The 26,416-nt window shown below is 39.6% G+C and overlaps 1 protein-coding gene across 2 annotated transcripts; it reads left to right on the forward strand.

Moving 5' to 3' along the window:
• Positions 1 to 328: 328 nt before the first annotated feature.
• On the forward strand, positions 329 to 2,345 carry LOC306814665 (uncharacterized protein). 2 transcript variants are annotated; one of them, XM_079330926.1, is made up of 4 exons: positions 329 to 381; positions 738 to 840; positions 1,091 to 1,147; positions 2,006 to 2,345. In XM_079330926.1, exons 1-4 carry the CDS (start codon positions 358 to 360, stop codon positions 2,203 to 2,205), a joined length of 384 nt encoding a protein of 127 aa, XP_079187052.1. In that variant the 5' UTR covers positions 329 to 357; the 3' UTR covers positions 2,206 to 2,345. The 2 variants fall into 2 exon arrangements, with proteins under 2 accessions (XP_079187052.1, XP_079187051.1); XM_079330925.1 differs by lacking the exon at positions 329 to 381 and having other exon boundaries at positions 567 to 840.
• The last annotated feature ends 24,071 nt before the right edge of the window (positions 2,346 to 26,416 follow it).

The raw sequence follows: 26,416 nt of genomic DNA on the forward strand, positions 1-26,416 counted from the left end.
GGCAGCCCCACCCACCCTGAGGGCTTAGGGTTCATCCCTCGTTACCCTGCAGAGCCTGTCCCTGCTGAGTGCCACACAGGCACACAGCTCCAGGCCCCTGCGGCCCCTCCGTTTGCAGTGCTGCCATGCCAGCCCCTGAGCGTGCTGCCGCACTCCCTCCCTCACAGGGCTGCACCCCCACGGGCTGGCTGGCTCGTGGGCTCCAGCCTCCTCATGGCCTTGGCACAAGGACGCAGCTCCTGTGCCCTGGGCTGCGGTGCCATCTCTGGCTCTCTGCAAGCCTCTCGGGAAACACTGCTCGCTGTGGTAAGCTTCCTCAAGAGGAGGAACCTGGAGCACCTGGTGGTGACTAATCGGATGTGGAAATCTGGCAAGTGCTTGGTAAGGACAGCCTGCAAGCCTCAGCCCCAGCCCCAGCCCCAGCCTGGACAAGCCCCTGCCCACAGTGCCCAGTCTGTGGAGTTGGCAGCTGTGGCCCCTGCCCAGTGCTGCACCCAGGAGCACCAGCCTGTACTCCACATGCTGCTCCCTTCCCCGGGCTGCCCAGGCAGGCTCTTCTCCAGCCTCCTCTGGCCCCAAGGATGGAGCTGATGGAGCCCCGAACCAGCGGGGCTCTGCTGCGGGGCAGCACCGCGCCTTGCCGGGCCCTCTGCCCCCCTCGGGGCTGTGCGGGCAGGGGAGCCCGGGGCCAAGGGGCAGAGCCCGCCCCGACCCTTCTCCCCCGCCGCTCTCCGCAGCTGGCAAAGGACATGGGCCGAGCGGCCGAGCAGCTGCGGCAAGCCCCGCCGTGCCTGCGGAGCCCACAGCAGCCCCTGCGAGAGGCGGCCGTCAGGTTCATGGGTGAGCACACGGCCGGCTCCCTCCCCGCCCGGCCGCAGCTCGGCCCCGGCAGCTGCTGCCATCGGGCCGGGGCCGTGGAGCCCCGCCTGCCCTCGGGGCTGCTGCCGCCCGGTGCCAGCCGTGCCCTTGGGCAGCAAAATGCAGCGAGGGCTGAGCCCTGCAGGGGAAGGAACTGCGGCGGCCACAGGGCTGGCAGCGCCGCTGTGGGGCAGCCATGCCGCTGGGACCGTGACGGGCCCTGCATTCCCAGGGCTGGCCGGGCGGTTCCCGGGAGAGCAGCAGCGACAGCTGCAGCTCATGTGCAGGGGTGAGTGAGGCCAGCGGGCTGGCAGCGCGGGCTGGCGCTGGCAGCTGCGTTCCCCGCCCCGGCTGCGTAGGGCTCTGCTCCCTGCGCGCAGCAGCGGGGCGCGGGCAGAGCACAGAGACCTTTCAGGGGCCTGTGCGAGAGAGATTCGGGGCCAGCACCTTCCTGCTGCTCCTTGCTGTCTCCTGCTGCGTCCAGGGCGTTGCAAGAGGTTTGGGGCATTGTCAGGTCAGGAGAATCTCTCCAGGTGCCTGTTATAAACGAGACCAACGTCTTTTTCGAAATACTAAATCATTTATTGGAAACAACAACCGAGAACGGGAACTCAAGATAAGCCTGAACCCCACGCAGCAAGCCGCAGAAATTTAAACAGCACCGCTGTAACACCCAGCTTTGTCCCAGCCACCCAGCACCATCAGCAGGCGGGGCTTCGAGCCCCGAACAGCCTTTTATACCCCCTCCGCTGGGCGGGTTAGATCATCTCTGATTCTCTCTTGGGATTGGCTCTCTTCGCTGGATGTTCTGATAGGTTGGAGGGCCGTCCAATCATTGTTTAAGCTGGGGCGCTCCCCCGATAACGTCATTCTTCTAGAAGGTTCCAGCTGAACCTGTCAGTTAACTGTCGCCTCCCCTTGACAAAACCGCCCGCACTGCAGCGCCCACCCACTGACGGTCGATCATTACATAGCCGCAGCCCTGCTCACTGCAACTTCTCCAACGACTTTTAAACAAACAACTCATTATTAACAGTTTACAAATTATTTACTAACAAATGCCAATCCCACTCTGGAACCTGAACTCATTCCTAACAATCCCCGCTGATGCAGGCTCTGACTGTGCCTCTGTTTCTTTCTCTTCCAGCCCTTCAGGACATGGCAGATGATATCAGCCCTGCCATCTCATGCCTGGCACTTCAAACTCTGTACATAAACATGACTGTACAGAGCATTCCCTCCTCCCGACTCGAGAGGATTCTAGGTGGATTTCGCCAGCTCTGGCAGTCACAGCCTTCCCTGGGTGGCGGTGGCTGGTTCTCCTGCTGGCGTGCTGTGGAGAACTGATGTGGGAGGGTGCACCTGCTGGGGCCCCCTGAGCCTGCAGGGGAAACCTCTCCACTTCATTTACTTTATTTCAGCTTACTGTGAATAATTTAGCAAATCAGTAAATTACTAGATTAGTTATTTAGGGATTAGTAGGATTAATTAACTGCTGTCATTATACACAGAGATCCAGGAGCTTTATTTTAGTGCCCGTAGTCTTCAGGCCAGTGGGGAAGAGAGGAAAAAGTGTGCTTGTGCTTGGCAAGTTGGCCAAGCGTGTGGTGTGGAAGGGAAAGTGGCCAAAAGCTGTGGTGTACTTCTGCTTGTTCCATGCATTTTTCAATGTTTGGAGAAAAGTATGGCACGCATAGCAGAGTCTGCCATGAGTCATGCTTTTCTTGCACAAAATAAAAGAGGGGGAATTGTTGAGAATTGTTTAGAAAGCCATGGACACAACTGTGGATATGGCTCGGCTGAGGCCTTGTTGCAGGAGAGCAGCTCCTGCTAAGTAGCAGCTAGGCCTTGCTCTTAAGCAGATTTTGCTGAGCAGCAGTGTTTGCTTTTAAGAGACTTTTGCAAAAGCAATAGAGCTAGCATAATTTGCAGAGTTAGTCGATAAGTAATACACATGTCCATTGTTCAATCAAGGCCTTAACTTCCAGGTAAGCACGTAGCAAGCGAGGCATAACCCTGGGACGGATACTATATAGCAATAAGTATAAGGGAAGTAGGAGCCGCAGAATAGCATGTATGCTTTTTGGCTAGAAATTCAGTAGGCGCGATTATCTCACACTTGCAATAACCAATAATAAGAGAAAGCATACATAGTAAAAACCAATAAGATTGTACTAATATGAATAATGCTGATTTATGCTATGTTGGGCTATAAAACTGTCTGATGCTCTCAATAAAGTTGGATTATGCTTTATCAATCACATTGATGGTCTGGCTGATGCCCTCGCTATTCCTCCATGAACGGCTCCGCACCCTCGCAAAAAGCCCCTTGGCCTTTGGTGGTTCTGCCAAAGCCTTGAGGCTTCCGACAGAGGGGCTGGGCCGAGGCCGGAGCTGCGGCAGGCATTCCTGAGAGCCTGGTCCCTGGAGATGGCCAGCAGCCCTCTGCCAGCCAGGAAACGCCAGCTGTGCCCTGCCCGTGTGCTGCTGGCTGGATTGCTGAGGGCTCTGAGGTGCCTATTGACTTTAATCCGGCTCCTCTGCAGCTCCTTGAGCAGCCAGGCAGGTCTGGGTTAGGCCTGGAGGGCACGGGACAATGGGAGGCCATGAAGGGATGTGGGGCTGCCGAATTCTGCCAGGATAAGGCAGTGGGAAGACGTGAGGGGGATGCGTGTGGGCTGGATGGCGGGAGGCTATGATGGGACAGGAGGGCTTGTGTGGAGGGCAGGGTGGGAAGCCCTGAGGAACTGGGTGGCAGAGACCATGAGCAGTCCCCAGCCTGCCACCTTCTTCCTGCCACCCATCTGCTCTGGCGCTTCCCCGAGCGTCTCTGGGCCTGCGGAGATGCCCTGGAGGCCTGGCCTTAGCAGGACGGTGGGGACACCCCCAAGGTGCCCAGGCTGGTTTGAACTGGGACAAGGAGGGACAAGGAGGGACAAGGAGGCTGAGCAGGCCCTGCAGGAGCACAGTCCCTGCCTGCTGCTGGTGGGGCACAGTGTGCAGAGTCCAGGGAGATGCAGTGCCTGGCTCTCAGAGGCCTCGTGGTGCTCAGCAGGGACCCCATGATGGTGAGGAGGAGGAAGCGGCTGAAGCTGTGCTGGCAGCGTGGCACTGGGGAAAGCAACCCCATGAGGTTAGCTGGGCTTTGGGAGCCATGGCAGCGCTCTCAACTCTCCTGCCTTACTCTCCAGCTGCCCCAGTGCTCCAGGACAGAGCTGCGGCCCCTGGGCTCCATGGCAGCAGCAGCAGCATGGGGCTGCCCAACCTTGTGTTCCATGCAGGACAAAGGAATGCAGGGCCCGACTGAAAGCCTTGCACACCTGCTGCAAGATGTGGATGAAGTCATTGTTGAGACGAGCGCCATCGTGCTCAGTGCTCTGCTGCTGCACAGAGACCTCGCCATACCCGGCCCCATCACCCTGTGTCTAGGTTTGAAGGACAAATGTCTGCCAATAAACACAGAAGCTCTTCTTTGAGGAGAGAATGCTTGGTCAGAATGCTTCTAGTGTTTTAGTTTCAACCTGTGTTCACACTTAACATCAGACTTAAAAGATAGAAACAGTGCATACTCCTTCTAGCGAGTTGAAGGACAACATTTGTAATTACATAATCAGAAACAAGATTACAAAGAGAGATCTGAACAAAAAAAATATAACCTGGGATTACCCCGAAAATTTCTAACAATTTCTTGTGAGATGCTTGGAAAAGGAAATAGATACTAATTTTATAGAGGCCATCTTAATGAGATTCTGGTGTACTCCTTACAGGAGAATCTGATACTTAGGATTGTTGACAAGATTCAGACATCCCAATTCATATCCCAATTCAAGACAAAATCTTTCTTCTCTTTTTACCTCTTCTAATTTCAAACTTGATTTCTGGTTCTTTCTTGATTTCTGGTATTTTTTAGAGGAAATGTGTCTGAACCTCTCTTCAACTCCCTCACTTCACTGTAAACAAATGCAATGCAGGAAAATCACAGCCCTTCCCAGAGATTTTCAAGAAGGCCATCTTACTTTGGCTTTCTCTAATTGGGTTGCCTCTTCTATTTTAAATAGCTTTCTTGCTTGTCAAAATATTTTCAGTGCTGTCATAATATTTTTATAAGCGTTACGTCACAAAGAATATTGACTGTATGTACAGCTTTATTAAAACTGAAGACTTTGATTTGGACAGATGCCCTGATATTTAGTCTATAGTTTTGTTTTTACTGTTGGATGCCATTTTAGTGGTGAGTACCTCCTACACACCCCCCAGCTCAGATGTGCAAACACAAACACACATATACTTATGGAATATTATGGCCCTATAGGATCATGCTGTGGGATAAAAGCACTGTTTTTGCAGATACCCAAGGAAAAACTTTGTGCCAAAAAAACGAACAGCCTCTTTCTCAAATACAGCAGAACAATGAAAAAAAAAAATTAGCAAAAGAGAAAGAAATTTGTGTTTGGAAGTTGTGAAGCTCCTGTAATACAAAAATATCAGAAGAGTAAAGAGATATGGCTGTCTTCCTTCCCATATGTATGGAACTATATAGTTTAAGGTGTTCACATGATTCAGTGGGAATCTCCATACTGTGTGTACATATAAATAGGCATGTAAATGTAGAGTAAGCATAAGTTAGAGAACAGGAAGTTAGACAAAATATAAAATTGCTTTCTGTAGTTTGGAGTTTTGTTAATTTTTATGCCTCACAGTAAATGTCAAGAATTCAGGGAGGCAAAAAATGCTTTGCAATTTTGTAAAAACTTCTAGCTGTTTCCTCTACTAGGAAATACATTATCTCTTATACTATAAGAGAACATCATTATCTTAACTGCCGGAGTACTGGGGGAAAAGTACAGACATCTTGGCAACCTGTGAACAACAGTTATCCAATGAAGAATTTGTGAGCATTGTTCAGCATAAACAACTTCATGCCAGTTTTTCCAATCACTCCTTTGTTGCAGGAAGCAACTAAACTGGGTAGCATGTGTGCCCTTGATGAACGTAACATTAAATCAAATTTTATGTATTAAACCTACATGCAGAATGGGAAAATAAGTTTAAAATCATATCCAGGGCAAAAAAAGAGAGGTATCACCTCACAAGACAATAGGCAAAATGGAGAGCAATATAAATTATTTTTATCCACTTTAAGGGAAGTTCTTTCTCCACTTTAAAATAAGTTCTTTTTTTCTTACTGAAGCAACATCAGACATTATATCCAAACACTTAGTTATCACTGCATTCATTTTCTAAAAAAAACGCTAATTCTCTCAGTGTAATGACATTTCCCAGTAATTGTTCCTTCACCCTGTTGAAAAGAAAAAGGTACAGAACTATTGACGAATACTCTTCTGTGTATTGTAAAAAATACCAAGCCAAACAAACCAAGAGCATTTTTTCAATTCTCCTCTAGATTGATAGTAATTTTAGAAAGTTGATTCATATGGCATGCTGACAAAATCCTATCATCCTGTAGTATGATAACAATGTGATAAAACAATTCGTCCATAGATCTCCAGGTGCTTTACAGAAAACCGTGAATGCCATCATAGTGGAAAATTCAGAAAGAAAAGTTGGGTCTCCTATACTCCAAGTTCAAGGTCACACTGTATGTTTACCCTCAATCCTCTTCACAAATTCTGTTCCAACCATTCAGTCAGTACACGTTCTTCACAGCTATGAAGTGCTATCAAGAGAGCAATAATAAAGAATTAAGTTGGCAACACAGAGACACTGAAAATGTGTCATTGACTATAAAAACATACCAGAAAAATTAATTATGACATTTATTTCCTCCGCAGCAAGTTTGAAGAGTGAAAGTCCAGGTTTTTGGAGTCTGTACCCTACCCCTTATACATCCAAGTAGGAATGAACAGAGCAGTAAAACTTAAGGTATAGGTAAAACAGTTACCAGCCCATCCAGCTTCTTATTCCCAGGAAATATTTATATTAAAAAAACAACCAACCTTGCAGCAATTATGTATTAAAAACTCAGAAGCAAATTTACTTTCTACAAGAAGTCTCCCAAATCCCACTGCCTGGACAGAGAGACAGAGCTCTCTGGGATGTCTCAGCACTGATACCATTTGCGCAAAATTGTGAAGTTAAAGGTGTCTTAGAGAATTTAACTTTTTCTAAAACTCTCAGTATTCAATCACAATTTGTTCAGAGAAAATATCATGTTTTCCATTAGTAAACATTCTGTATTTAATATGCATATGGAAAAAGATTCTGCAGTTTAGTTCAGTGAACAAAAAGATTATATTCTGCTGACTTTTTATTGACAGAATGATATGAGTAAAATTACATTCTATTGACAAAAGTGTTACGGAACTTAGTTGTAGAATACTTTGCAAAATGAAGATATAAATAAAGCATTCATGGAAGGAGTGGCAGTTACTGAAAACTTCTTTTGAGAGCAAGACACTCTAACTCATAGGTGAGTTAAAACTCTCAGAATATATTTGAATTGGGAATATATTTGATTCAGAATATATTTGTGGTAAGAAAATTTAGTAGCAGTCTTTGTAGTGGTTAAGGAAAAAGTAAATTTAAGCCTGGCCATGACAACATAATTTTAGTCTTTGGCAATGAAATTTCAAAGTATAATCAGGTTTCCATTTCTAAATTCAAATATGTGTGGGGAGCAGGGAGGAAATAAGAAGTATCAGTTATTTCTGTCTTAAACCCAAGGAAAAAGTGAGTCTTTGTCTCTAGCTCCTTGCAAACAGCATTGTAGCACACATCAGGTAGATAAGTATCTGCACCCAGGCATCTGAAACTTCTGTCTTTAATTTTTAAGGTTGTTCAGTGACACTGGGAATGGACATACTGGTACCCTATTTTAAAGCCCACTAGTTTAATGCACTATGGTAGAATTAATTCTCTATTATGCCAAATACATTTCCACTACTTCATTCAGTGCTGGTGCAAGTCTGTTCCACTTTGCTCACTTGGCAAGTTTTACACATTAAATTGAAGGTACAGATGAAAATTAAAAATTAGACATTTTTCTTTGAAATGAAGTCTCAGTCATATAGCATCCACTCAGACTTCCAAAATAATAGATATTTTGCCTGATTGAAAAATTCCAAATAAAGATCTTGCAAAATGAACATAAATTGTTCATTTTCCAAACCTCTCTAGGTTTGTTCCATTTTTGTAGATGCAGGTATGGATGAGGTGCTAACTAAAGAGGGTACGAGAAAACTGGGAGAATGTTGGGAGTCAGTGAGTCAGGGCTCTCTCTGAAGAGAGAGTTTAGGGATTGAATGAGTCTTAGAATGAGTTCTGGTGTTTTTAGTGAGTAAAAGGTCTGGATTCCACCGCAGTAACTTGTGTTCTAGTGAAGGTTGCAAAAATACTGATATCTTCAGTTGAGGCTCCAAGCCCACAGTTGTAGACAGGACTTAGACATAATAGAGTTATAGCAAGAATATTGCTTATATTTCTTAGAACACGATAGAGTGTATGTGTAGTGTCCTATGTGTAACCTGGTGTGCTAAGAAACTAGAATTCTAATAGGCTAAAGAATGGTGGTCTGAGCTTGCATCTTAGGTTGTTGGAAAAAGACTACGTATTAGGAGAGTTGTTGCTTTTAGCCACAGGCTTTAGCCATTCAGCTTTTAGCTACTGCCTTTTCCAGGGCTTCTAGCCATTCACATATTGCTTATTGCTACTGCTTTTGCCATTGCTCGCCATTGTTTTTTGCTATTGCTTGTCTGTGTACTGTTGAGACTGATGTGCTTTGTAATAGTTAACCTTTTTAACTATTAGCTCCTTTGTTTATTTAAGGCTACCTGACAAGTAGGAGCCTGAGAGCTCAGAGCAGGAGTCTAGAGAGTTCTGAAGTTAGGTGCATATAGAGCACCTGGGGAGTCAGAAAGAACCCCCATGTCTCTTTCCACAGGGGAAGGAAGGAAAATGAAACACGTCTTTAAAAGCCTCTATACAAACAGAAAAAAGTTTGCAGCTTCTGGTAGTAAATCTGCATCCAAGTAATCTTTTGTGTCATAAGCTGCTATATTCATTGTGACCACTTGAGACACTGTGACACACCTATTGATGTGGATATGGGTATTCACTCCCAGAAACATATCAGACTAACTCTGTTTACCCTGTTTAAGCATTCATGGCAGTTTGATAGACACATGCAATACCCAAGAGAAGAAAAATATGCTCACATGCTTCAAGTGATAGAAGTCAAATATATCAAAATACAGAGCTGTTTTAAAAACAGGAGAAAGATGAAATCTAGCCTTTTCCTCTGGTAAAACCAAAACAGTTTTCTATTTTGGGGGGTTTATTACTAGATAATTTAATAATATTCTTTGGAAATCATAATATATGCACGTTTAGCTGATGGCTCACTGTGTATGAAACTTAGAATTTGTAACATCCATGAACATAAAAGACCCAGGAAACTGTTTAAATTAGATATGGTAATTAGGTATAGTATTTACAAGAACAAACATGCTTTGCACATTTCAGCAAAGACATAGCCAAAAAAGAGAAATGTATATATGCATGTGTATCCATGTGGTTTTATATTCATACAGTATTATGTTGTCGAGTTAGAATTCAAAAGAATAAAAAATATGAAAGTGTTAATATGCACCAAGTTATACTGTATCTGAGATTTTTCAACATTTTTCTCTCTCAGCATACAAATGTGTATATATATATAGTGCAGCTAGTTCAAATTGTCGTAGATATGAGTTACTCAACCTTCACGAATTAATTGAAACCTTCTCTTTGCATCTTGTCTCTCTCTTCCAGAGATATTGTACATATACTCTAAATTATTTCCTGTTGGCATGAGAAAGATTATGGAGCAGCAAAAAACACAGCAACAAGACACTCTCTTGCTTGATGCAGGAAAGAGCAAGAAAGAGCAATTTATTGAAAGAAACCATTGCCTTAAAAAAGGCAGTTCATGCAAAACAAAATGCAGACAAATCATTGGTCAGAGAAGAAGACACCTTGTCCCTGGCTTTCTCAGGGACCTTGCAGATGTTTATCTCTGTTATGATTCCTTCTATTGTGTTTACAGAAAAGAAGGTGTCTCTAGCTTGGGAAAATTCCTAACTGAGGCTGAGAAAGTTTCATGGCCTAAGAAAAATACTTGTGAAAAAAGGCCTAGCTAAAATGTGTCTAGGCCTTCAGCAGTGTTCACAATTTCCTAGTCTCATCTGACTGTTATGAGGTATTATTTTCTTTCTTCAGTGAAGATCTTCAGTGAAGTCCGAAGGGTGCACATGGTTTAGGAGGCACAGGCCAGGAAGGCACAGAGGTAGGATTGTGCTCTGTGTCAGGCAACATTTGATAAGCGCTGAGCTCTCTTGTGGAGTGAATTCTGAGCAAGTCAAGAGCTTCTGGAGCAGGATAAAAGGGCAGACTAATTAACGGTGACATTGTCATGAGTTGTGCTGCAGATTCCAAAGGGAGGAGGTGGATGAAATAATCTACAAGCTGCTTGAAACAGTCTCAAAGTCACAGGCACCAGTTCTTTTAGAGGACTTGTCATGGTTTGAAAGACAGATGTCTGCTAAGAAAGGCAGGAGCCTTTCTTGAAATGGACAAGGTATACCCCCTCCCTCCAAATTATTGCAATTTTGATAATTAAGGGGCTCTCAAGCAAAGATATAGGAATAGGAATAACAGTTCTTTACTAGGGAAAATTAAAATAGAAATGCAGTATTACAAAAAACAAATTAAAAAAAACCCAAATCCAAAACACTGACAGAGTCAGAATACAATCTGGCACCCCGTCAGTCAGGGTGTTGGTAGCAGTCCCATTAAATGGTGGCTACAGTCCCCCTGCAGTTGCAGATGTGGTTCAGCTGAAGCAGTGCTCCTGTAGAAGGGTGCAGCCTTCCACCAGATTTCCAGTGATATTGTAGAAGGGTCTGATTTTCCTCTGGAGTCCACTGGAAAAGGCTGTTTTGGTGCTCCAAATCTTAGTTTTTATCTAGGTAGGAAAGGCTTGGTCCCTCCCCCTGGCTGGGGCATCTCCCAATGGGTTGATACTATTTTATCAGTCATACAGTGGGACTTAATGGCCCGTTAGCAGCCAATGTCTCCCTGGAGGAAGGATAGGTTGTGGAAAAAATAAAGATGACTGCCCCACCTGGTTTTAACAGATGGCCCATTAGCAGAGAATATCTCCCATGGAGATAAGGGCCACTGCCACACCTGGTTTCAACAGATGGTGGTAGAATATATACTTCTGGTCACATCCTGTGTTGCAGCCTAAGGCAGAACTTTAACTACCCAGACTTCTGGAGAGGCAACCCAGCAAAGCACAGACAGTCCAGGAGGTTCCTGGAAATCCTGGATCACAACTTCCCACATGGAATGATGTGCTGCTCCACCTCATACAGAACAATAAGGAAGGCCTCGTTGGAGATATAAAGGTCAGGAACTGCTTGGCTGTAGCTACCATGGCATTGTAGAGTTCAGTTTTAGGTGATGACAAAGCAGGACAGAAATTATGATTGTAACAGGTATCTTCTTGGAAGAATCCCATGGAAATAGGCCCTACAGAGAAGGGTAGTCCAAGAAAACTGGCTTATACACAAGGATCACTTCCTTCAGGCTTAAAAACAATGCATCTCAAGCAATGTATCAGGAAAAGCAGGAAAGAGAACTGCGTGAATGAATAAGGAGCAGTCAGACATAAGAATGAAAGAGATGGGAGGTGGAAACAGAGTCAGGCCACTTTGCACAACTCTAAAGAGGTTGTCAGATTAAGTATTAAAGAATTCCAGGCCATCCAGAATTAAATCTGGCTATAGATGTCCAGGTCAACAAGATGGACTTCTTAAATATGCTAATTACAAAAGCAAAGCGAAAGATAATGTGGGCCCTTTACCAAATGAAGATGTGACTATGGTAACTGAAGATGCAGAAAAGGCAGAGTTATAGAATGTCACCTTTGCACTGGCCTTCACTGACAAGACTTTCCTTCAGCAAGGTTCAAAAATTAAGGGCAACACAGATAACGTTAAACAGTTCAAATAAAATAATACTATTTTTGTGATAGCTTCAGACAATTCAAGCAGACTGAATGATCTTTCAAATAAGTTTTGCTTTATAGTATCCCTGATGTGTTTTGATGACACAAAGGTTATGCTTATCTTACATTCTTTTGGGGTTTTTTTATGAGAAATAAAGGCAAGGCATGTGTAAATTACAAATGCATATGCAGTTTCTAATAACAGTTGGGATTTTGTTGCTGTCATAACAAGTACAGATTAGAAATAACTTGACAAACTTCAATAAATAAGTGACTGTTCTTGGTAACTGGATAAATAGAGAGATAAAAAAAATAAAAGAGCAACAAGAATCAATGCTTCAAAGAGGCTGCGTAAAAGTATATAATAAGGGAATAAATGAAAAGAAATAAGAATACTGTGATAAAAATGATTGAAGAATAAAATGTAGGGTGAAGAGATAAGTAATAAATGATTTTACAAACATATGACAATTGAGAAGTTGGCAAGGGAGCCTGTCGATTTCTTGTGGGAAGGTAAAAAAATAAACCATCACAAAATGTAAATATTGCTGGAAAGTGTAATGCTAGAATGAGACAAAGATTTTCAAGATGAAATAGAAAACAACTGAAAATGGAGCTAAAGAATGTACCGAAAAAAAAAAACAAACCAAAAACATGGAAGCAAGAAAGGTATTGTATAATATTTTATAATATATATAATGTATATAAAGTGGCGTGGCGTGGCATAGGAGAGAATAGAATAGAATAGAATAGAATAGAATAGAATAGAATAGAATAGAATAGAATAGAATAGAATAGAATAGAATAGAATAGAATAGAATAGAATAGAATAGAATAGAATAGAATAGAATAGAATAGAATAGAATAGAATAGAATAGAATAGAATATTTGGTAAAACTGAAAATGCAACCTGTTTCAGTACCCATGAGACAGATCATCCCAAAAATTCAAAGTGAACACCAGGTGGGAGAAAGATCTCTCCAAACCTCTCAACACGGGAGTTACTGACTTTGTGTTTATTTTCTCCTATAAAATGCAATCTCCTACTCCATAGGTATGAATGGATGAGCAGTGGTTTAAATTATTACATGTAATCATATTAAAGATGGTTCAAAGGGCATTGAACAAGAAATCAGAAGATTGAATTTGATTGGTTTAAACTGGAGCAACTATGACCTTCTGCTAATCTATTCTGATTTATTTAGAGTCTGAATTCCTTTCGGTATTTTAAGAATTTGGGTTTAAGAATCTGCATTCTTCCCCTGATTTCTTGCATTCCCGAGATTTAATGTCTCACCTTCATATTTAAAAACGAAAATAAAAATAATAGAAATAATTTTAAAATGTCCTCTATTGTTTTGTTAATGCAGCCTGCTGCATTATGAGGATTTCTATTTTGATGGGGGTTGACAAGAAACCTCAACCAAGCATTGTTTTAGACAGTTTATCTATGACTAGCTGAAGGAGTCAATTTTTTTTTTTTTCCTATAATTTGGATTACAAATTCTCTCCCTCAGATATATTCAGACTGTCATAGCATTCTTTCACCTGAGGCACCTTAGTTAAGTGTTCTGATGCCACTAATCAAATTTGAATAATTACTGAGACTTTCTATTTAGTAGTCCTTAGATTTTTCAGAAAATTCAAAGCAAGCTTGGCAGAAAACTTTCAAATTTTTTTACTTTTCCTTAAGCATTTCATTTCCAAGATCCAGTTATAAATTCCACCTAACTTTCAAAGAAGTGGAGAAGGTTGAAGATTATAAAAATAGGAAGGAGGGTAATAAATATCTTTGGTATTTAAAAGTCTCATGCAATCTTGTAGTGAAATTAATTAATTTAATTAATTAATTAGATTGATTAGGAATTGTAACTAAGAGGACTACAGAAATCCTCTATATGTACCCACTACTTTAGAGAGGTTCCTTTTTAAAAGCTAGGAAGACATAACATGAGCAATATCCCAGTACATTATCCTATCCCAAAGTTATGCAGTGATAGATCTGTTCAGTCAGAGAGCAGCTGAAAAATTAATTTCTTTCAGAAGGAAATGGAACCTCTCACAAGGTGCATCTGATTTCACAGCAGTCTAGGAATTTTTTAAAAAAACCTCACTTGTATGATTTATTCAGTATGTTGGGTGATAAATAACTGGGGTTGAAGATTTTTAAAGTACTAATACAACACATTGTTTCAAAATTATGGTCTCCTACAGGAACCGACTCAGGTAACCCCACATATTTTGCATTAAACACATTTTAATTAATTATCTGAAGATAAGTGCTGTAGTAGCACAGCCGTTTCTTTTTGAGACTATAATGTATTAAGTGAGTTTCAACTTAGAATTTAAAAGGTTTATTTTCTTAAAAAGAAATACTTTCCTTTTCAGATTATCCTATTAATGCAATTAAAATTAGACTCTTGTGTCACAAGATTAATTCATTTTTCAACTGAACTTTAACCTAAATCAGGACAGTATTTCATAGTATTCACATTAATTCAGGTTCAATCACTATTTGCAGTGGCAAAGAAATTTTACAGCACCCCATAATGCCACTGTAGGTCAGGTGGCATAATAATAATTTCGTTCCCTACTTTCTGGAAGACTTTAACACCCCTGGGAGGTTTATTGTTGGGGGATTTTTAATGCCTTATGATCAGGAAAGCCCAATGTAAATGTCTGTCTCTCAGTGTTCAGTCCCTATATATTTTATATATATATCTTTACCGATGTTTTAATCTGTGATGATGAGTTCAAAACTCAGGTGTTTGAAGGGCAAGAGATGGAATATTTCTGCTGCAGAGAGGGTCAGCAGTGTGACACATAGCCTCCAAGGCTTATGGGCTCAAGAGCCTTCACACATCCTCTTCAGAGTTCTTCATATTTAAGAGAATAAAGAATTCAAGAAAATTTGTACTTTCTTTTACAAGAACAGAGGGTATTTTCACTTTGTTGTAAATTCACGTCTTCTTATGATACTAACTTTTGCTACATTTCTCTACAGCTGTGTTTCCCAAGAAAATATCTTTCACTTCCTTTGCTGCTCCTCTTCCAAGAGTGAAACATCATTTCAGTCTTCATGTTTATTGTAATGTGAAGCATTTTAGCAAGGGGCTGGAATGCTCAGAAATGCTACAATTGAAGCTGACCATGATTTTAACACTGATTGTATCATGAGACATTTCTTGCTCCCTTGGGTGGAATTACTCAAAGAACCAGCTTGGAAGAGCAATGATGTAATCTAGGAATTAAACTAGAGTCATATTTATATGTGAGAGAGCAGAAATAATAGATATGCTCAGTGAAGTAGAAATGGTCAAAGATATTGTCTTGTAATCTTTGTGAGATTTGCCATAGTAGACTCTTAGTAAAGACAGAGTAAAAAATTGCCCTGGCAAATGTTTGGTTTAGCAGCTTTTGCCTTAAAGTTATTCTCAGCTTAATGTAATACCTTAATGTGGGGCTTTTCATCCTTTATTTTTCATTTTCTATGTGAATAGCCACCAAAATGCAGATATAACCTAAGGAGCCAGGAACAGAAGACCACGTCTCCATTCTTAGGCTTCTTCTAGTTGGTGCCCATCTCTGGTCACCCTGAAATTTCTCATTTTTCTGGGACAAAGGAGAGGTGAATATCAACAATGTGTGCTATGATTTCTATATCTGACCTGTGCTATGGCCTATAAGACAGTAATACTTCAAAATTATCAATTTTACCAATTACTCAATTTCTGATTTTAATACTACATTTAAAGCCTGTCATGTATACTCTGGTATTTTTATTCTGCTGTTGAATGAATCTAGTTTCTTATGAAAAATAATTACTAATTTAATTAAAATCAAGTCACAGTGTTCAGGAAGGAACTATGATAGGTGATAAAGGAGCAGAAATGTTTCTACAAGAAAACTCAATCTTCATTTTTCCAATTTATAAGATCAAATTATTTAGCCTTATGGTTCTTTTTTAATAGCTTATATTTTATATTGCATTACCAGACACATGCCAAGTTGAGTTACTCCAAATTTTCTTAGACAACATAGAAATACAGAGCTTGAAGGAATCAAAAAGATACATCTGTTCTGAGACAGAATTAGACATGACCAAAATAATCTCTCACAATCAGTTCTGCCATCTGAGTCATTTTCACTTTAAGAATGCCTCGTATTTGCTTTTCCTTTCTGGGCTTTAAAAATAAATAAATAAGTGAAGAGAGACAGAAACCATAGGAAAAATATTCTCCAATTTTTAATAGAGAATGGAGAGAGTCAAATATTCATATTTTATGTGAATATTACCTGCCTATTTTCTTTTCCTTTAAAAAAACATGAGAAACAATACTACCCACATGAGGGGAATTCTCTAGAGAATCAATCAACTTTTAAAATCTTAGGAATTTAAAAGAAATAGAGTAGAACAGCAAAAAATGTTTACATAACAAACATGCAATTTGCTCTTAAAACTGTCCACATATAGTTATTAGCTCTCGCTATCCAGGAAATCAAATATAGTAGGATCTGCTCTAAAAGCTTATTTATGGAAGAGACATGGATACTTAAAAGATGATAACTTCATGAGAATAAATCAAGATTATTTAATAAATTTTGTGAAGGAAAATTTGTCTAAAAAATGTATGCCTTTAGGAGAAAAAAATATTATTTAAAATGTGACTACTGTTATTTGACAATGATAAAACAGAGGAAAAAATACATACCTAGAGGCCTTGCTTCGGAAGACTGTAGTGCAAGTTAAGCTAAATCTAGTGATATTATAGACAGGGGGAAAAGGAGAGTGAAAAAACCTCTAAAACTGCTAAGATAGATACATATATATATATATATACACACATCTACATATGCATAAAAATAAAACATACAGGTAACATAAAGACTGAAACAGAACCCATCTATTGTAAAAGAGAGGACTATACTGCAGAACATACTAGAATTTACATTTGGAGTAATTTCAAGCAAGAATTTACTTTGTTAAATGCATCTGTAAAGAAGCTCTGTCTGAAATAGTACTCTTTTTGTTAGAGCCACTACAAGTTGTGTAGAAGAGATGCAGATTTTCTTTCTAATTTAGAATTTTTTACTTGCTCTATTTTCTGAGTCATTTGGTAGAACTCTTGGTATGAAAAAGCACAGTCCAAGGCACCACAGCCTTCACCTATCCCTAATTTTTACTTACAAAACCCAGAGACACTGAAGGTAACAAGAGCTTTCCAGCTCTCCCAGCCGACTGCAGGCAACATCACCCCAAACCAATTCCAGATGCTGGCCATATCAGAGAGGAACTGGGCCCTACAGGTGTTCCTGATACTCTCCAGTCCCCAGGTGGAAATGCATATCCTAGTTTTCCTTGCTGAAAATAAAGCGTATTTCAAATTGAAGGTCAGTGAATTAGGTTAGCACAATGAACAAAACAGTAATAAATGGTAAGTTATGTCAGAGTTGTCCAAGTGACAGGCTAATTAATGAACATTCTGCTCTTTTGAGCTCCACATTTAACGAAGTTAACAGTGGTTTAGTACCTCGCTGCAGGCAAAACTAATTACAAAATACAATTCCGTGCATGGACAACGCTGATCTTAGACTTTCCACATAGTATTTAAGTAGGAACTGCCATTTTTCTCAGTCTTCTCAAATGCAGGTTAATAAATTAACAAAAGGATTTAGCTCCACTTTACAGGAATTGTGTTGTGTGGCTTTTTGTTCAAGGGGGATACAGAGAGATAATCACAGAATGGCTAACCAAGTACTTTAGAACTATGGTGATGCCTAACTATTGTAGTACAAAATGACTAAGAAGGAATACAGTTGCCTAAAATGATAAACAAGGAAACAACACATTACATATTAATAAAATAACATTAAGGAAATACACTGCAAATTGTTACAGTGCAGTGAGAACATCTTCTGTGACTCTGATGTTGCAAACAATAAAATCTTTCCACAAACATGCCTAGTCAATAAACCAAAGCACAAAACACTGTAATAATCATAATGGGAGGATTAACTGGCCATAATGATGAAAATGCTTCTTTTCTTTCTGCCTCCTTCATAAAAAAAAAAAAAAAAAAAAAAAAAAAAAAAAAAAAAAAGAGATATTATCATCTAAATTTCCAGCTGTAGTATAAATGAAGGGAGAAGCAGAAGGACAAGGAATGAGTAGGTACATATATATTCTAATCTTTACCAGAAATTAAAGTTTTCTTCAGAGGGTTGTTTTATTAGATGCACAAGAGCAATCTAAAATTTATGTACATCAATACACATACAGAACTGAGCAACATAGTTTTGCTCATATCCCATTTATCCCTGATCAAAAAAGGTAAAGTTTTCCATTATAAACAGACCATGTATATATGTACTGCATAGTGTGTGTCTGTAAATGCTGATGAATACAGTGTTCTGTTTCTTTGATGCTCAAAGAATACATGTATATCATTAATTTCAATTTAAACAATCAGCATCACATTTAAAGATTAGAACAAGTGTAATTATTTAAATTGACATCTCATAGGTAAGAATTTTAACCACAACAAAAATGGCCACCAAAATTTGTTTAAACAGTCAGGAATCCAAAGCATAAGTTAAATATCCCAGTTATACTTTGCAACACCTTGAAGACTTAGCATGTACATAGTCTCAAAAGATAACCTTAACATTTAAGAACTTTAGAATAATTTTTAAAAGAGGTTGAATCAAACATCAGAACAAAGATGCCACCATGCATAACATCCAGCCAATAGTGACTTTCCTTGAGAATCAACACTATTTAAATGCTTTATATCTCCAACCATCACCTCAGACTTTTACCAGGTATCTGCCAGTAGATGATACAGCAAAGCAAATGGCTCGCCATCCTCACAGATGCATCTTCAGAGATGCATTTAGGAAACTGAATAATGTGTTTAGCACTAGCTTCCACTTCTATATGAACTTGTGCTCTGGCTCAGAGACCACATGTATGGTAATTTATTTTTGAGGAAGCAACTATTGCACCTAGTACTCAAGCAGAGATAACCAAACAGTTGACCTTGTTGCTGAAATAATGCAGTAATATAAACTAAAGAGAGAACCTGAAGCCACTCCTAAATTCTACACTGGGCAACTCTGTAATCATTGAACACCTTCATCCTCATACAGCTGTGTTGGGCAGACACCAGGTAAAATCTATGCCAGTACCAAAAGAGCATTTGGTTCCATTCACTGGTTGAGGCTTTTGGCTATAACACTGGACTTACATAAGGCAGCCTTGAATTTGCTTATCATTTGAATGTTGGTCATATTGTACTGTCTTGAACTTATTCAGTTGTAACAGGAAGGGCAACATGATGCAATGTTAGAATGTCAGGCCTTTTTGAGGCTGCTGGGACTAGTAGCAAAACAGTATTTGGATGAACCAGGTATGCTGTCCTGTTGAAAAAGTAAAAAGTCTTGCCTGCATGAACCATAAACTGAATGGACACTTTGTATACTAAATAATTATTCATTACCTTCAAAGGGATCCTGCCACAAGTATTTTGGGCATGACTTATTTACATTTTCATTGCCTTAGACAAGCTTGATTTTGTATTTATGGGATTTTGGTTCCCAGAGAATCAAAGGATAAGGTTTTATGAGTGCTAAAAGAAACAAGCAAGAAAATGTTCAATTTACTCAAACTAGCCTCTCAATGATAAAACAATGACATCTATGCGAGATTAAGCCCACAGATTTGTCACTCTCCCTATGGTTGCTAAAACTTCCTGTTCTCAAATAGTAATCAAAGATGAGGTCTCTAAAGGTGCTTATCGTTCATGGAGACATATCAATCCATAAATATTCAGGATACTCAAGTATTGCTATCAGCAGTTTCTTTCAAGCAGGTTACTGTGCAGGATGATATATGTGAAGAGTTAAGGGTTGTAGCACTTTGCAGGTGCCAGCCCTGTAAGATTCAGGTACATGAGAAATTAAATGTTAAGACACTTCAGGTGCATACAGGAACTAGTTCTCTCAGAAGGTGAGAGCAAAGCAATTTCATACCTTTTTATTTTTTTTATTTTTTTGTACTTCTAAGAATCATAACCAGATAAGGAAACTAACAGATCAATGTATAGTGAGGTTGATAGAACCCAAACTGCATAGGATGACAGCCTAGACTGTTACTTGCAGGTTATCTACCTATACACACTATCTGTGTGGAATTCAAGCCCCAAAACAAGAAAATGGCTCCACTCAATTCCATTTACATGTGTCAAGCCCTTCCTCCACTAAATACACAGATCTCCCCACCTGTATTGTTTAAGAAACCCAGCAGAGTTCATTTAATCAGCTGTCAAGCATTAATGTATCATCAACTGACTACAGGTTATGTAAAGGTGCTGTTTACTAGCTGAGTAGCTCAGAGAAGCTCTCCTGCTGATGTCTGCTGGCAGAAACCCATGCTAACAGGGTATTGCCTACTAAAGACAATTGTTGCCTTTGCTCTTTGGCTGCTATGAGGGTGCAGATTGCACAAGCAAAAGGCCGAATCACAAAAGAATTTCTGGGTGTAGGAAGATCAGCCACGAAAAGAGTTTGACTGAAGCTTGATATTTCAGCTTTGTTCTTCCTTTAGCCTCGGCCTTTTTCTTCTCTCCTTCTCTGTCTCCTATAGCAAGCTATTGCCTTCTCATGGGTGTCTTTTCCTTGAAACACAGAACAAAGTATGCAGGATTCACCAGTAGGGAAACTGCTACTGATAAATGCCAACACTAGCATGTAAGTAACCTCTTGCTTGGAAAACAAATCATCTCAAAGGTTTCAGTGGTACACTCAGGTGGTTTGCAAGAGAAAAGACATTGATTCTGGCATAGCACAGTCACCTGGGCTTCCAGGAGGCAGTTTTCATCCTACAAATTTTCCCAGAGACCACCTGTAGCTACCCAAGACACAACTGGCAAAGCAAAAGGGTAATGGACAGCTGGGTCCATAGCATTCCACCATCTAATTTACTGATACTAGTAATCTAGTAACTGAGGCAAATCTAGAGGTCCTTGGCAGTTTCCATCTGATCCTGTGTTCATAGAGACCAGTGGTAGATGCCAGAAGTTCAAAAACTGCATTTCCTTTTATGTAATTAAAACCTCACAACCCATTCACATTGTTTTTATAATTATCATATTTTGTTTCAGCAGGCAACCCTTGTCAGTGACAGCAGCACTCATAATTAATTATTCAGCTAGCTACCAGCAAGTTTCTAAGCATAATGATGTAATTTGTGCTAAAGTCAGGGGAAGAGACACACACTCAAATAAGATGAAGTCCATTCCACTAATTTGGTACCCATAGTAAGGAAATCTAAAAGAAAGCGATAAAGGCTTTGGAATAGAAGATAAGGAACAAGTGTAATGTATCAAACAAGTAATATAGGAAAGCAAATCATGACTATTTAACAGGACACATATAAAACTGTAAACCCTGACGTTCTACAATTCAGGCCAATTCACAGTTCTCCCCCGACAGATTACCTACAGACAAAGTTAATAGGTTTCACAACAACATTAGAGCACTGCCCTATTGTTTAATCTGGATAAGGGATGCAGATGGATCCTTCCAATTCTGTGATATTTATTGATTGGGATTTCTGATTCACAACTAAGCTTGTCCAGTAAACCTCATAGGAATTGTGGTTTGATTAGTTACATCCTTTGCCTGATTAATCTGCAGTCTGGCTTCACATTTTCTTTCTATGATTTACAATGCACATTACAAATCATAAGATTTGCCCCTGGTTATTTTAAACAGATATTACAAATGTCTGCCTTGTCAAATGGTCTTCAGCAGACAGCAAACTTTAGACAAGAAAAATTAGAGAGGTGTCAGGTATAAAATTTCAGTGTCTGCATGTCTGCAAATAGCTAAAGGGGGGAAGGCTTTCACTTCAATTTCTTCTGTTCCAGAGAATTCTCTGGAGACACATTTACTTCTGATAATTTTAAAATGGCTCATAACCAGTAGTTTATAGTTTTCTTTCACTCTTATGTTGAAAAGAGATTAAATTTTTGCTTTAGTGCAGAAGTCTGTGTAATGCTGTATAAATAGACCCATTAGAAAGGATCCGAGTGAGAAATATCGTGCAATTTTTACACCACATTTGTATTTTTGCCTTTGCTGGGACTATGACCAGGGGCTACTGGAGAGTACACAGAAGATGTCTGACAATTGGTGGCAATGATGTGTGTCCATCTGTGAAGCAGTATGGTAATATATTCCTGGATGGGAGGGTACTGGTGACTGCTGAAGGAGGACTACAGTGACACAAAGACCGGATGGGAGCAGAGACTTGAAATGCTGCTTTGGCAGACCTGTATATTTATAGAGCTTCAAGAAAATTTATAAGTAACACACCAGAGATTGCTAAGGTATTTAAGGACCTGATTCAACAAGCTAGACCAGGTCTAGTAGACCACATCCTGCACTCTGGTCACAAAAATCCCATGCAGCACAAGAGGTTTGACGAAGACTGGCTGCAGAGCTGCACAGCATGAAAGGACCTGGGACTGCTGGTTGACAGTGGCTTAACATGAGCCAGGAATTTGCCCAGGAGGCCAAGAAGGCCAGTGACATCCTGGCCTGTACCAGCAATAGTGTGGCCAGCAGGACCAGGGCAGTGACTGTTCCCCTGCACTGGGCACTGATGAGACCTTGAGTCCTGTGTCCAGTTCTGGGTTCCTTAGTTCAAGAAAGACATTGAGGTGCTGGAGAGTAGCCAGAGAAGGGCAGTGGAGCTGGGGAAAGGCAACAGAAGCTGATGAGAAGATGGGGATATTAGCCTGGAGAAAAGGTGCTTCAATGGAGACCAGCAGATTTCTACAAGCACTAGAAAGGGACAAACTTTTTTCCCAGGTAGCAAGTGAGAGGCCAACAGGAAATGGCCTTAATCTGCACCAGGGGATACTCGAGTTAAACATCAGGAGGAATTTCTTTCCTGAAAGGGTTGTAAAGCACTGGAATAAGCTGTCCAGGAAGGTAAGAGAGGCACCATCCCCTGGGGCTGTTCAGGAAGTGACTGGATGACATTTAGTGCCATGATGTACTTGACAAGGTGTTGATCTCTCAAAGTTTGGATTCAATTATCTTGGAGGTGTTTTCTAGCTAAATTATTCTATTATTTTGGTTTATTTCTTCCTTACCCTTTTTCTTAGACTTAATGCTGTGCTCCCAAGATTGCTTTCTCTGAGTTCTAGACTACTGGTAGACAAACAGTATTGGTACTTCCTGACAGGACTCTTTTGATTATACCTACCAGAAAACCTTGTATTCAGACAAGATCAGATTTAACTTGAATATAATAGATGATAAGTAATCAATGCAAAGTAGTCAAGGTTGCAACTCAAAATATAATTCCATATACACCTCTGCAAAAAGCAGGTATTAATTTATATAATGGGGGGGGGGGGGCAGAGATCAATCTGTGTATATTTTTATTGCAAATAGGTCATTTAACTGTGGCTGTGACTACTACCTGATGGCCACAATTTGAACAGAAGAAGAATCCAGCTGCAGAAACACTTTAAATCGTATCTTTATTTCAGAGATCAGATAACCAAATTTCTGCCAACAATATCTGGAAGAGTTTCAGAAGTGTGTGCAAGGTTTTAGATAGACAAGTCCCTTCATTTGTTATAAAGGGAGCTCTGTATATAAATTTCTATGCACCAGGGAGAAAAGAGATCCCCTATATTTCACAAATCATATCACTTACTTTTAACAGAAATCACTGTCCCAAATACCCATATGATCTGTAAATCTATCCCAATCAGTTCGTCACAGTTATGCCTTTACAAATGTTAATTTTAGTTATTACCCAGTATATAAAAAGTTGTCTTCAAGGTCAGTAAAGGAATAATAAAGAAAAACACAGAAAGGCTGGAAGAGCTTGTGTTCAGAGATGCATTAAGTATTTCAATCAGTTTTCTCAGAGTGTACCATTTAATTCAAAGGTGAAGATTTTAGCTATCTTTAAGCATATGAATTCATTAAGAATATAGATTCAGAGGTCCTTGCAGAGCAGTTCCCAATCCTTCCATTAGACATACCAGAGAGTGGCAAGTGATCTTCCAACTGAATCAGTGGCAATTAGAAATTACTTTTTCCATTTGCCTAAAACTAAAATGCATGCAATGGATGCCCCTGGCTATGTGACCAACTTTAGAAAATTTATCAAAAATTTTATAAGATTTTTTTTTTTACTAGTATCTAGCATGGGAAATATTGTCAATTGGCAAACTTATTTGAAAGAGAAAGTTCTTGCAATAGTTACCTATTTCTTCTGTAGCAAACATCTCATCTTCATCTCTTGCCCTTAAGCACTTATTAAAAGGTTCCCTCTGGCCTTAAATGGAATTTTCTCTCACTTTCCTGAAAAGGAATACTTGTCAATCACAGCAAAAAAAAACCTTTCACAAAGTGTACTAGTTCTCTGAAGGCTAGAAAACATGTAAATTCTTGTTTAGTGTCTGCACTAATTCTTGACATTTTGATTAGTAATTTAAATGTGCCCATTTTTCCTTCTCCCAGTTAACCCATATACCTTCTTATAAGCCTCATCAGGGCTGGCCTACATAAACCCTGAAAAAATCCCCTATTTTTCCCATCATTTAGCTAAAAGGTTTCCTGAGCCCTAAGAGAAGATGTATAACCTTTTTTCAAAGAAGAAATGCAATGACTCATGCCAGACACCCATGCAGTGTGGTTGAGGTGTTTATGCCAAGTGTTTTTGCCAAGATACCCTCCTTAAACATGAATAATTCATTTACATGGCAAATATCCACCTTACATCCTGTCTGAATCTCAAAATTTGAAAAAAACTGTTAATTAATAAAAATTGCCTCTAGCAATACTTTTGCCAGTTTCTGTATCATTTCTGGATGCAGTTTAAAATTTAGGTTTTGGAAGGTCCCTGGTCCATTCTAACATGTCCACATTTCTTTTTTATTCTTCTTTGGTCTATTTTGTACTGTAAATGTTGGAGCACTGCTCTTCCTTTACAAACACCTTCACCGAGTAGTCCTCTTTTTTTTCCACTCAGAGTCTCATTTTAAATGTTAGAAAGGAACAGATTTCCTCTATTCATTCACCCTTTTTAATTTTGTTAGGAGCTGGAAGAAGTTATATATATATATATTTATTGTTTAACTCTTTATTGCTAATACATTTAATCCTGGAAAACACACACATACACACACACACATTCTGTGAGCCATAGGAAAATTAAATTTTTTTTGGTAATGTGAATGAAATTTCAAAAATCCAAAAGTACCTCCAACTCAAACACTTTTCAAGGTGAACAAGTCTGAAAATGAAGCAAAGGACTTGGAAGAGTGCTATAGATCTAATTTTTTTTTTTTTTTCTCTCTATGTAATTGACATATCATGTGACTGTAGGTGATTTATCCTTTCTGTATTCTCATGGTATGGCATTTCCCACTGTGTGCATGACCAACAAAGCAATACAGTTTAAAACAGCTCATTGTTAGGTACTTGGTTTTGTTTCTAAAATGAAGGAATATTACCTCCAGTTACAACTAGTTACCAAAACTGAAATCACACTGACCTTGTATGACCTCATCACTTAAAAGGTGAAGTAAATCCATGTATATCTTAGGAAAATATAAAATCTTTTTCCTGAAAAACAGAAAAAAACCCCTGTGTTTGGTGGTTTTTATGCTTATGTTCCATAGAAATAATCAAAAACTCTGAAGTCACTACAAGCACAGATGAACATGTTATCAAAATAATATATATGAAGAGGAAAATGTTGTATGTAATGATCTTATAATTTCAAATCAGAACAGGGAATTTAAGGCAATTTTACAGAGGTTTGTTTTTTTTCAGCTCTATTTCTTTTTCTAAAATGTAGTCCATATTTACAATATTTGAATACTTTATATTCTTGACATCATTGCATAACATTCCAGATTTTGAATGAAAATGAGAAAAAAATTTCATACAGTTTGGACTTCTGAAAACATTACTGAAGTCTAGGAAATAGTAGTTTTTTGACAAGCATTAAAGTTCTGAGATTCCCACGTTCAGAGGGAATAAAAGGTACAGTACTCCTAAAAGTACAAGCAAAATCTGTACTATAAGAGAGTTAATTTTAAATCCCACCCTTTTTTGAAACATTTTCTTCCTCATTAGAAAGATATAAAATTGAATGACTGTTGTAGTCTGGCCTTAGACTAAACTATAAACAAAATTAGATCATCAACGTGAAGAAAACTTATCCTCTTTGGTCATTAATCTAAATTTCATTAATCAGATTTGAAGCTACAAGTTTGTTGGTCTTTATCTGGATGGTCAAAAATTAGCAATACAGATGACATTAAGCAGATTTTTTTAGCTGAAAACTACGGAGTCATTACATGCAGTTACCCTAATAAGGATGTCTTTAATTATGTTTTTCTGCAGGAAACTAAGCATGATATAATGTTATAGTCTCACTGAAAATATGGTGTGTATAAATGGGCACTGCTTCTTCCAGCGAATACTGGTAAAACAAAATCCTAGTGTAGGAAG

Source organism: Erithacus rubecula (assembly GCF_903797595.1).
Source record: "Erithacus rubecula genome assembly, contig: SUPER_Z_unloc_1, whole genome shotgun sequence".
NCBI lineage: Eukaryota > Metazoa > Chordata > Aves > Passeriformes > Muscicapidae > Erithacus > Erithacus rubecula.